This window comes from Cygnus atratus, chromosome 1 (assembly GCF_013377495.2).
Source record: "Cygnus atratus isolate AKBS03 ecotype Queensland, Australia chromosome 1, CAtr_DNAZoo_HiC_assembly, whole genome shotgun sequence".
NCBI lineage: Eukaryota > Metazoa > Chordata > Aves > Anseriformes > Anatidae > Cygnus > Cygnus atratus.
Window position 1 is genome coordinate 183,330,241 of NC_066362.1, and position 11,590 is coordinate 183,341,830.

Genomic DNA, 11,590 nt, shown 5'->3' on the forward strand with positions numbered 1-11,590 from the left:
ACCCTAGTTTCGTGTGCGTCTGTTCGTCTGTCAGAAATATGTGCTACCTCTCAGCTATGGCTGAACCTGAGAACACAGACCAGAGGCAGATTCACATCTACCAGGCTGCAATAGGAAGGTCCCCCTGGGTCTCAACACCTGCTGAATTTGGCTATCTTCTAAGAAATATGTGGTCTACCACAAAACTAGGAATTGTAAATGTGAGTAGTATGCACTGCCTCTATCATTGCCCACAGGAAAACCCTAGGGGGATTAAAAAAAAATAAAATGTGAGCCTTTGGTTAAATCTCCTTTGGAACCAATCCAGGGAAAGAAAATCCATGGGGTATCATTGCACCAAATCAACTAACTTATATTTGGTTAGTTTCCAGAAAGACATCAAAGTTTGATGTACATGGAGAATCCAACAATTGAGTTGCTTGTTCCACAGGTAAATGATTATCAAGTTTGCCTAAATGTGGTTGTTTCCATCAGATCTATTGCCATAGCGATTTATAACTTACTTTAGATCTGAGATCTGATAAAATAAAACAAGAATTCTGACATGCACATGTGCGCTATAGTAGGTAACAGGTAGTTGATCCATATGAAGTGCTTGCAAAATGCACCTATACAGTTTACTACTGACAAGAGATTCAGGCATTGCACTGAGTTCTGATTTGCAGATGCTCGTACATCTCATAGTTTAAGGAACGCATATGTGAAAGTTTCTTTGAGATACTGTCAGAAGCAACTGCTGTGAAATCAACACCAGATATTATCTCTGTAAATTGGAACAGATACCAGAACAAAATAATCACCTGAATATAAATCTCACCCTATAAAAGTTATTAGTGTCAACATGACTATAGATTCAACTTTCACCTTTTGCATTTTCTCTTCCACTTCATATTTCCGTTCCTGGTGAAAACACGGGCCTGCTGCTCAGTGGGCAGGACACCTAATAAAAGGACACAAAAGAGGCTGAAGTACCTAGTACTCCTTGTCTCTGGGTTTTCTCTGGTAAGACTTGTCCTCTCCACTCCCAATTCCTCAAGCCTGCTAGCGATGTCCAAGAGTGAAGCAGTAACCAAAGGAGAGGAAGACACAGTTAGGGACTGCTTACGCCACTCAGGACACGCACAAGTCCTTGAGACCAGATGGGATGCAATCACAGGTGCTGCAGGAGCTGGCCAGTATCACTGCATGGCCTTACTCAACCATTTCTGAAAGGTCATGGTGACCAGGGGAGGTTCTTTATCTCTAGAAAAAGGAAAAGATTACACCTTTCCTCAACAAGGGAAGAGAAATCTAGGAGACTACATGCTGCTCAGTCTCGTCTCAATTCCTGGAAAAGTTATGGGGCAAATCCTCCTCTGAGCCATTTCCGAGCCCATAAAGGATGACAAAGTGTCTGCGAACAACCAGCAACAATCTACCACAGGCAAGTGACAGCTAACCAGCCTGGTTGCCTTCCACAATGCAACGCCTTGTTCCATGGACAGAAAAGGAGCAAACAACATTTACTTTGACTTTTGCAAGGTCTTTGACTTGACATCCTGGAATATCCTTATACCCAAACTGGTGATGCATGGACTGGATAAATGGGTGCTGAAGTGAGTTAAATTCACAGACAATTTTTTTGTTTGTTTGTTTAAAAACCTCCAGGGTCATCAAACACCACCCAGAGAGGCTACAAAATTTCGGCCCTTGGACGTGTTCAAAACTCAGCTGGGGACCCATTTCCAGAGGGCAGCTGAATACAGTCCACTGGAGGTCCCTTCCAATCTATATAATTCTACAGTGAGACTACCAGAAACTATACATTTTACAGTGGCTCATACCTTGCTGGTGAATTTTACCTTTCATTCCAGGGACTCGTATGTTTTACAAACCTAAAAATATGCAAAAAAAAAAAAACCTTACACCTCAGATGTCACTTCAAATCAGGCCATGAATATTTAGATGCAGAACAATTATGCTCTCTTCAGCAAAAGCCTGACATCAGTACAGCACATCTTCCTGTCTGCTAAAGGGAGCACATTATATAAAAACGCAAAGGGTGTGTTTTACTCTTCTGTTAGTTATCATTTTTCCAGGTAGTTGTTTGTAAGAAATGCATCAGAGAAAACATGTAAAAAGTAGAAGAAATAACTTGAGTACAACTAGACGAAAAAAAATCACAGGTGAGGACTCCAAATATTAAAAAGACTATACACAGAAATGGTATTTATAAAGTTGGCAGCACACTGTCTCTGAAAAAATGCAGTAAGAGCTGTATATATGAAATATACAGATATATAATAAAATGTATTATATGTAATAAGGAAGAACTAAAAAATGTTGAACAGATATGCTGAAGGGACACCATCAACTGAAGTTTCTGGAAGCATTTCATTATAATTAAACTTGTTCGTTTGATAAGAACAAATGTTCTCAGAGTATATTTTTACTCTGAAGCATGTTCTGCATGTCGACATCTTCCTTGCAAAAGAAGAACTGAAACAAACTTCTTGAGAATTTAATAACAACAAACATTATGTTAAAATAAGAACAGAAATGGGAAAGCTACAGAAGAAAAATAACTACCGTTGAAACCAGTAAAGGCCAGACTGGGTACCTAGAATTACTTCCTTCTTTTAAAAACATTTAATCAGAGCTGTTTGCTTTCATGAGCTGACCATCTGAAATAAAAACAAAATAATTCCTCGTCCAAGTTCAGCCCATTATATTTTTGCATGTATTCTGACATACTGAAAAACGTAATTTCATTTTGCTTAAAGCAAAAATAACTTTTTCTATGTCGTAAGAGTCTGGGAAAACAGAGGTTTTAATGTCATTTACCTAGAGCTAGCCATTTTAACATAGAAATAAACAACAAAGCAACATACAAACGGAACAGAACAAAAAATAGTTTTCTTTAAAAAAAAAAAACATTTACTCAAACACTTATTGGTCCAGAACTGTTCGTACGAATTTTTTAGATCTCTTTTTAAAAGAACAGCTTGCACAATACTAAATACAAGAAATCCCTACTGAACGATTTCTATACATACACAAAGCACAGCTTATAAAATGTGTAACACTAACAAACACTCCTGAACAGATATTATTCAGCAGATCACACTGCTGCAATATCAAAGTAGTACTTTAATAAGCATCTCCACCATTCAGACAACCTCTGTTAGGAAATGTGGTTTAATACAAAACTCTGATTTAAAGACAAAATTTGGGATTCAACATTTACATAATACAGCATTTGGATTTTTAACCAAATCAATTTTAAGTTTATCTGAATTGGCTGAAAACCTGAGAAGTCCAACACTTGAGCTGATTAGATATCTGTCGTCTTGATCAAATAATTTTAACTATGCTTTTTTGGAAGAGAAAGAATACAAAAAGGAAACAAATGCATAATTGCATTTTACCTTTTGGATGCATTTGCTCTTAAAAGCCTTAAGCATTTGAGTTAAAAGCTTTGATCTTATTCACTCAGATAAAAATATCGCTCATTTTTAAATAAGTCGTGATACGTGATTTCATGCATAACAGGTTGGTCCTTAGAAATAACTACACAAAACAAGGTCCAACTCTCCACTGCATACTTTTAAGAAGATTTAGAGGTGGAACGTACTTTGCTGTTTCTCCGTTTTGGAGATTTTTAACACAAATTCCTTTACATGTGTTGTACAGACAGTGAAGCATTTCAAACCTATTCAACTTGCAAATAATGAATATATGGCAGGAGGATCACTCAGTTTGGACTTTTCTGAGCCACTGGTGGACTTCTTGATGGCACACTGTCTTTAGTGCAAGATTCTACTGGACATAAGCTTCTTGGATCCCTGAGGAATTACTGTTAGGTCATGCCACTGGACTGGCTCAAAGGGGACTTTTCTTTCACAACTTCCATAGAAAGTAACTGACTTCCTTCAATGATTGTCATCAAAGAGTGACTTGTTTAACAGTAAACCTTTACATAGAAAACTGTTAATTTAGTGGAAGACTTTGGTAGGAAAAGGATGTACAGCTCAGAATTACTGATAGAAACAAATTTTCACTTAAAAAATCAAACATTACAATGAAGTTTTAAAAAGAATCAAAAAATAGACTCCTCCAGATTTGCTCACAAGTTTGCAGACACCCAAGCAGCTCGAAACCTCAAAAGTGCAAACAAGGGACAAATACAACACGTAACAGCAGCAACTTCTCTTTTCGTTTTAACATTGAGATTCTCTATATTTAAATAAAATATACGTCCTAATCCTCCTTCAGCACCAGACTCATTTGCAGGTCACTGATCTGTTCTGATTACCCAGGTGCTCCTTGAAACTGCTGCTGCCGTTGCTCCAAAGCCTGTTGACTTAACAGCTGCTGTTGTTTCTGTAGGAACTGCACGACTTCTGGACTTCTAAGTAGGGACTGCAAGAAAGAGAAAGGGGACTTTAAATAACTCAGATATTTTAAATTATCTACCACAGTGATAAATTACAAAGCATGCTCACAAAAAAACATCTCAAAACCATCTCAGGACATCAGCAGGTAACCACAACCAACGTTAACGCACATTCTAAAAGCAGATTCAGAACCTAAGGAACAAGTGATATTGCCCAAACCATACAAAAACACAACAGTAGTAATCTACAGACATTGAAAACAACATCAGCCTCTCAACTATGCTTGACTTTTGAGACAATTTCCAAATTCCCTACTACAGACAGTAGTTCTGAGCTATAATAAATATAAATTAAATATTGTAATTCTGTAGCAAAGCTAAACTTCACCGAGCATTCCGTAATTTTCCAACATTTCTCAAAAAAAGTAGTCCAGCCACAAGGAATGTATTAAAAAAAAAAAAACCAAACACCTGCCTTCAGTCAGAAGGCAAACAGCTTTAGATGCTCTTACATCTCATCACCTATCCTAGAATAGGAAAGCTAATTAGGAACAGATTAGACAAATACATCTGAAAACTTCCACTGCTCAGAGACAATGGAACTGCTTATCACTGAACATGAGATTTTAAGAATAAACTCCTTTTAAGGCAGATTAAATGAAAGTGAATGAGTAGAAATTTGCTAAAATAGAAAGTGAAATGACAGAAAAAAAAAAGCCCAAGGATACAGACTGACATTTGCCAGCAGTATCGTTTAAACTGGCCCGAACAGCTGCAGTCTGCCATCCAATTTGAACTGTTCATTCTCATTCCTGCAAGGTGGCAGCACAAGCGTTTGTAAGGTCAAATGGCAAATGAGGTGGAAAATGGATCAAAAGTCAATGCAGAAAAAGTGTGATTTTCAGCTGAATTAATTCCCTAGACTGGTTGTTCATTGTGCACAGTCACTTCACTAAGGCAACCAAAGAGGTACTGCAACTCTGCAATTCAGATTCACACTGAAAAGGACCAGCAGCTTCCAGGAAAGGGTCAGAACTTTATGCTGTTAGGAGGCAATTCTGCAGAGATTATAACTGGAAAAAAAAAACAACAATCTTGCATACACCTTCAACCTAGAGCAGCACTGAATAGGTCAGACTACAAACAACAAGGTGTCTCACTGAACAGACGTGCAGCCTGCTTTTCCATAGCTTACATTTGCTCCCTCAAGTCACTTCACTGCACAGGGTACTTCTCAGTAAGGATTTCTTTACTTACTGCTGTTTTATGACATTTCGTCCTCCCTGACTACTACAGCCTCTGAAGCAAGAGGCCAGCTCCTCTTTCAACACCTTGTTGCTTCTCAGCCCCTCACCTCTGCTTTCTACCTCTTCATCCAGTGCGAGCTGCACATCCAGGCACACAGGGGCCGCCACAAAAGCCTCTCCTCTCCTGACAGAGATGAACACAACATGCGAGAAACTTAGGAACAAGCACAAGGGACTTTGCTCTTCCAAGGGACAAACCTGCAGGCTGCTACCACTGACACACAGTAACTTTCACACTCCCGACATAAGGGCAACATGAGCAGCCTCAAATGTGAGAGGTCACGACTGTTTTTTCCAGGTCACTGCATGTCCTTTAGGCCTGGTGTTGCGCAGATACACGTAAAGCAAAGAATAAATTCTAGAAGGAATAATGCTGACCATCTGAAGCTGAGTCAGAGCTGAGAGAGAGAAGCAAGAAACATATCAAAGAGAATCTCAATCTCAGTTCCCCAGAATAATGTAAGGAAACCTGATTCTCAAAGAGCCTTGACACAACTTTGAGCACAAGCTCTCCACATTTATTTATTCCATGAGCTTCTGGTTGACATACCAGAAAAAAAAAAAAGTTTCATTAATAAAAAAAACTTTCAAATTTAATTAAAAGCCACATGAATATGAACAGATAGGAAAGGAAACAACAATTCGTTAGGCAGGGCATGAAGAACAACATATAATGGGAAAAATAAAGTTCATAGTTCAACTGAAGAGCTACAGACACCCACCTGAGTTTTAGAAATAACCATCACATAGGTCCTAATATTGAGAATTCGTCCAAGAAAATAAGTCTGTACAGCTGTATACTTAACACTTCTATGATGCTTCCTTAAAGACTTCAAATTTGAGCCTGCTGGAGTTCAAGAAGCATTTGGACAAGGCTCTCAGAAACATGGTCTGATTTTGGGGTGGTCCTTTGGGGACCCAAGAGTTCGACTTGATTATCCTTGTAGGTCCTTTCCAACTCTGGATATTCTATGATTCTCTGAAACTTCTGAACAAGTATTACAACACTTGAATAGCAATTGTTAAATTGCTTTGCATAGGTAACAGGGAGTAGCCAAACAGTTCAACTAGTTTCTGAAGGAAGGAGATTGTTAAAAAACAAACAAAAAACAAAAACAAACAAAAACAAAAAACAACAATAATGAAGTAGAAAGAATTGCAATGAAGCACCCCAAACAATGGTAAGGACTGCATTATTGCTGTTCATTAGGCTCAAATATTGCAATATACTTACAGAAGCAATACAAAACTTACAACATATGTCATTCATGCAGTCTACAAATATCACACATGGTACTGTTTCCATACAGTTTGTTTTACCAGCAAATACATATGCAATTTTAAGTGTGGTATCATAATAAGCCTACAACTTTTAAAACACACTATAATAATTAAAGTTTACAGAAGACCTGAAGCCCATGCACTGTTCTGTCTGAAGCTTTACAGAAAAGTCGAGCTAATATGTTTAAAACATCTCAGTTATATTTTAAGTACTATTTACCCTAATGAAACGACTATACATATTTAGTGCTACCAAAATATTCAACTTCAGTTAACATGGCAACCATCGATAAACTCCATCCCTTTTGTATTCTTCATGCAGAAGCAGAGACGCACGCCTGAACGGCAGCAAACTTCAAATCTGAAAACATGCACGTGCAGTGTATGATCACTGAGCTGATATTCACCTTTCGCAAGGGCGACAGTTAAACACTGCTAAGCTGCCTTTATTTTTTTGAGTTCAAGACCTCCAAGAAAACAAAACCTACCAGCCTCTTTTTATTCAAGACTTGTTCTAGAAGAGTAGGTCTTGCTGGGCGATCTCCAATGGAGCCTGTTCTCTGTTTTGTAACAGAAACTGAACCTTCGACACAATCCTGTACATTAAAGAAAAAAAATAATAGAAAAGTGAGACTATAAAACCTGATCTCATACACTTTTTACCACAGAAGAGTCCTAAAAGAATCTGTTTGCATTATTAATCTGCAGAGGAAAATAACAGCACTAGAATGGGTATGTATTTATTCAAGAACCGGCCTGTTTTCCTTCCCACATTATTTTCCTTACTCCATCACTCACAGTGAATGCAACTCCAGCAACGCAACTGAGTTAGCCTTCTAAACTGCAAACCTAACCAAGTTACTGTGGCCAGCTAATGTCTTGAATTTATTTGATTGTATTTCTTAAGAGTGAACTCACTCAAAACACCTCAGTCTCTAGTTTGCATAAGTGAATTATATTTAGCATTTGCAATCAGGTGGGAATGACAATATTCTTCACTGCAAAACAAAACAGACCAGAATACTAGTATGAACTTGTCAAAGCCACAGGCAAGAGACAATAAGATCCTTGTGCTTTTTGTTTGTATGTTTGTTCTGTTCCCTGTACAATCACCATTCATGAATTAGGCTGTCTTCTAAAAAATGTAGCTCTACAATCTTCTGTAAAGAAAACATTCTTGTTTCGGAAAACTTCAACCATCATGCTAATCCTATGTTTAGCAAATTCACATCTTACTGACACTCTGACTCAACTGTTTGCCCATGAGTTTGCCACTCACTCTGACTATTTGCGAATTTGCGAAGACCCCAAAACACACTATCAGCACTGCAAAAAGGCACACCCAGTTTATCACTAACCATCCTGCTTTCTTCTGCAAGTTCAGGCCTTAATTTCTACTATTGTGTGTTGGTTTCAACATTACGGAAGTGGGAAAAGCAAGCCCTCTCTTTTCCAACATGCAGTCATCACTACTTCATGTTATAGATCAAAAAAACGCATCACTACATGAAATACTGCAACTGTACCGTAATGTCCCCTTTTCTGAGCTATGGCAAGTATTTGTGTAGCCACATCATGAACTGACTATGCTGAATTATTATGAAATGAAGAGTGAGCAGAGGAAAGCACACCAGTATGTAAATCTAGAGTTCACCCACATCTTGAATGCAGTGTGCAGTTCCTGTCCTCTCATCTGAGATAGAAGTAACTACTACAAGCAGAGAAGGTTCACAGAATAGCAACAAGCAACAAGGACAATAAAAGCACAGAAACAAGCCTTTTCACTGCAGGAAGGAAACAACTTCAAAACAGACATCACCCAGAGTTGCAAAAATCCCCAGGAAACCCACACTTACACCAACAAGCCCACTCAGCTGAAAAAGAAAGCAGCTCAGAGAATATTATCTAGCTTTTTCTTATTTCTATGGCACGCTTAGTGGTTACTATTATATTTTATGTGAATAAAAGCAGAATGAAAATATTTTTGTTAGTTGCCCTGCAGTTAGATCAGCTCCCTGCTCACAGTCACACAACTCCACAGACAGTTGTGCTGACAAAAAAAGGCTGCTTGTAGCAGGAGTGTCTGTCTGTGCCAGGTAAGCAGCTTTTTTTTTCTTCTGACAATCACTATTCCACACTTGTCCCGTCAGGCACAAACTAGCCAGCACCTTCAAAAGTAAAAACATTTTGGTCTCTTTTTAGCTCTAAACACAAAATCATAAACATCCTCTAACTCATCAGTGCAAAAAATCATCAGAAACAGTGCTGCCTCGATTGAATCACAAACCAACAACCAAAACTATCTGAAAAGTTGAATGTTAACATCAGCTCTAACCCTGGCAATCTCTATTCCCCCATCTAAGCAATACACACAAGTTTTTAGGAGCAAGTATGAAATATTAGCGTTCTAAATAGTTAAGTAAACGTCACTGATATAAAAAATAAAAAAATATTAAACTTATTTAAAATATAAATATAAAATAGCCATCTCAAAGAACATGCATGACCGATTTCAGCACATGATGTATTCCCCAGTAGCTGCTGTTCCTGTGGTCCCCCACACTTCAACCAACGGGGCAGGAAGGCTGACAGCTGTCTCAGCCCTATACTTTCGCCTTTCCTCCTATGAAATAAACACATACAGCACTGCGAAGCAACACTTCTGGGACCTTCTGTCGTTGTATGCTGCTGCTGTTACCACTAGGAGAAGAAGAAATAGGGTTGTCTTGTGCCCGAAGCAAAGTGAGCTCTGTGGCTGCTCGCAGGCTTCTTCCCCCCCCCCCCCCCCCCCCCGTGCATTAAAAGACCCCACAACACCAAGACCCCCCGGCTATATTGACCAGCAGACACCCCCCGGAGCTCACACACCCCCGTGCCTCACCTCGGCCCGCGGGCCGCCCCCCGCCCCGGCCCCGCCGCCTCCTCCTCCTCCTCCTCCTCCTCCGCCGCCGCCCCCCAGGGCCTGGTCGCTCTTCTTGCGCTTGTACTTGTCCTTGTACATCTTGTTGCGGTGCCGCTTGCACATCCAGGGCTTGCGCTGCTTCGCCACCTGCGTGGTGGTCTCGCTGCAGCCCTGGTAGGTGCAGCTCTTGCAGTCGCCGCCCGCCGCCGCCGCCGCCGCCTCGCCGCTGGAGGAGGAGGAGGAGGCGGCCGCCGCCGCCGCTGCAGCCGCCTCCTCGTCGTCCAGCTCCTCCGGGCTGGCCGTGCTCTCGCCGCCCGCCGCCTCCTCCCCCGCCTCGGCTTCGCCGGGACCCAGCTCGTAGAACAACATGAGGCCGCCCGCACCGGGGGGCTGCTGCGGCGGGGCGGCGGAGCCCTGCAGCGGCAGCACCCCCCCTCCAGCCGCCGCCTCCTCCTCGCCGCCGCACGGCTGCATCACGAGCAGCGCCAGCTGCGGCGGCGAGGAGGAGGAGGAGGAGGAGGCGGAGGAGGAAGGGGGAGCGACGGCGGGGCTGCCTCGCAGGGCGCCGGTCACCGGGGAGCGAGGCCGCCGCCGCCGCTCGCAGCAGCAGCCGCCGCCCCGCGGTCGCCGCGCAGGCGTGGCGGGGCCGCGCAGGCGCCTCAGTGGGCAGGCGGTGGGCGCCATCTTGTCGCGGGGTGGGGAAGGCGGCCTCTTGGGCGTTTTCTCGTTTATGAGGGGGAAGAGTTCCCTCCTAGGCTCCTTGAGCTGCAGCGGGCCTGTCGTGTCGCACATGTGGTGGTAGATATCTGGCCCCATCCTGTCCTTACACATATACCGTCTCTCTGCCATCCAGGTATCCCTGCCACCAGTGAGAGTGGGACCCAAGGGTGCTGTTCTGCTTCCCCTCCTGCTCAGCCTCCTTATGGCTGCCGGTAGATCTCACTTGTATCTTTCAGCTCTCTTCAGCTTGCCCTTCCGTTCATTGCTTTAGGTATTCACTGTCACCTTGGCTCACTTCAGTAGGACTCCTTCGATGTGTTTTACCTATTAAAAGGTTCATCTGAGCAGCTGTGTTCACCCAATTTGTCCAGTTACAAATACGTTCCTCCTAAGTAAACACCTTTATTCTGCCACGTAAATAAATCCAGTGCCCATAATCTCAGCCATCTTTTAATTCCTCAATCCAATCTTTTTTTTTCTTTTTTTCCCCCTGAAAAGTTCTTACATTTTATTCCAACAAAAAAGGACTTGTAACTATTGTGCCTACCTTCAGTTTTCTTTCTGCTTCATCCTTCTGTGTCACAGGCACTGAACTTCCCCAACTGCCACAGAGAGGTTACGCTAACCTTCTCTGTGATCATCTGCTGTTTGCTCCCCCTTCATTTTTCTTACCTCCTTTCCCCATGAGTTCAACCTTTCTTGTTGTACAGGTAGGTTCATCCCATATTAAAGAAACAGTGCTGACCCTGTTTGTTCTCTGGTAATTACCACAGATCCCCTTTCCTGTCATTAAGGTAAATGATTGTGCTGTTTACAGTTGCAGCCGTTAACTTTCACCCTTGACCATGCCTAGTACAGTTCTCCCTCATTTATCAAAATAGCTAATGACATGGTATAGTCCTAGACAATGAACTGAGTACTTTATCCTTGTCACCTTTGACCCACCACTCACCTTTAAAATTAGCAAAATAATTCCCAGCCTTACTGCTGTTTAAACTAAAATTA

General features: G+C 41.6%; 1 protein-coding gene across 1 annotated transcript; it reads right to left on the minus strand.

Annotated features, from left to right (window-relative positions):
- Window positions 1–2,486: 2,486 nt before the first annotated feature.
- On the minus strand, window positions 2,487–10,681 carry RFXAP (regulatory factor X associated protein). The gene is made up of 3 exons (XM_035542792.1): window positions 9,845–10,681; window positions 7,452–7,559; window positions 2,487–4,401 (listed from the first exon to the last, which is right to left on the minus strand). The coding sequence occupies exons 1-3, from the start codon at window positions 10,679–10,681 to the stop codon at window positions 4,291–4,293; spliced, it is 1,056 nt and encodes a 351-aa protein (XP_035398685.1). The 3' UTR covers window positions 2,487–4,290.
- Between the last annotated feature and the right edge of the window lie 909 nt (window positions 10,682–11,590).

Excerpts from the sequence above, each read along its gene's own strand:
- RFXAP (XM_035542792.1), bottom strand. The coding sequence starts at position 10,681 with ATGGGGCCAGATATCTACCACCACATGTGCGACACGACAGGCCCGCTG. Across the intron at positions 7,560-9,844 it reads GGGGCGGCCCGCGGGCCGAG|GATTGTGTCGAAGGTTCAGT; the intron begins GTGAGGCACGGG and ends TTTAATGTACAG. Across the intron at positions 4,402-7,451 it reads TCTTGAATAAAAAGAGGCTG|TCCCTACTTAGAAGTCCAGA; the intron begins GTAGGTTTTGTT and ends TCTTTCTTGCAG.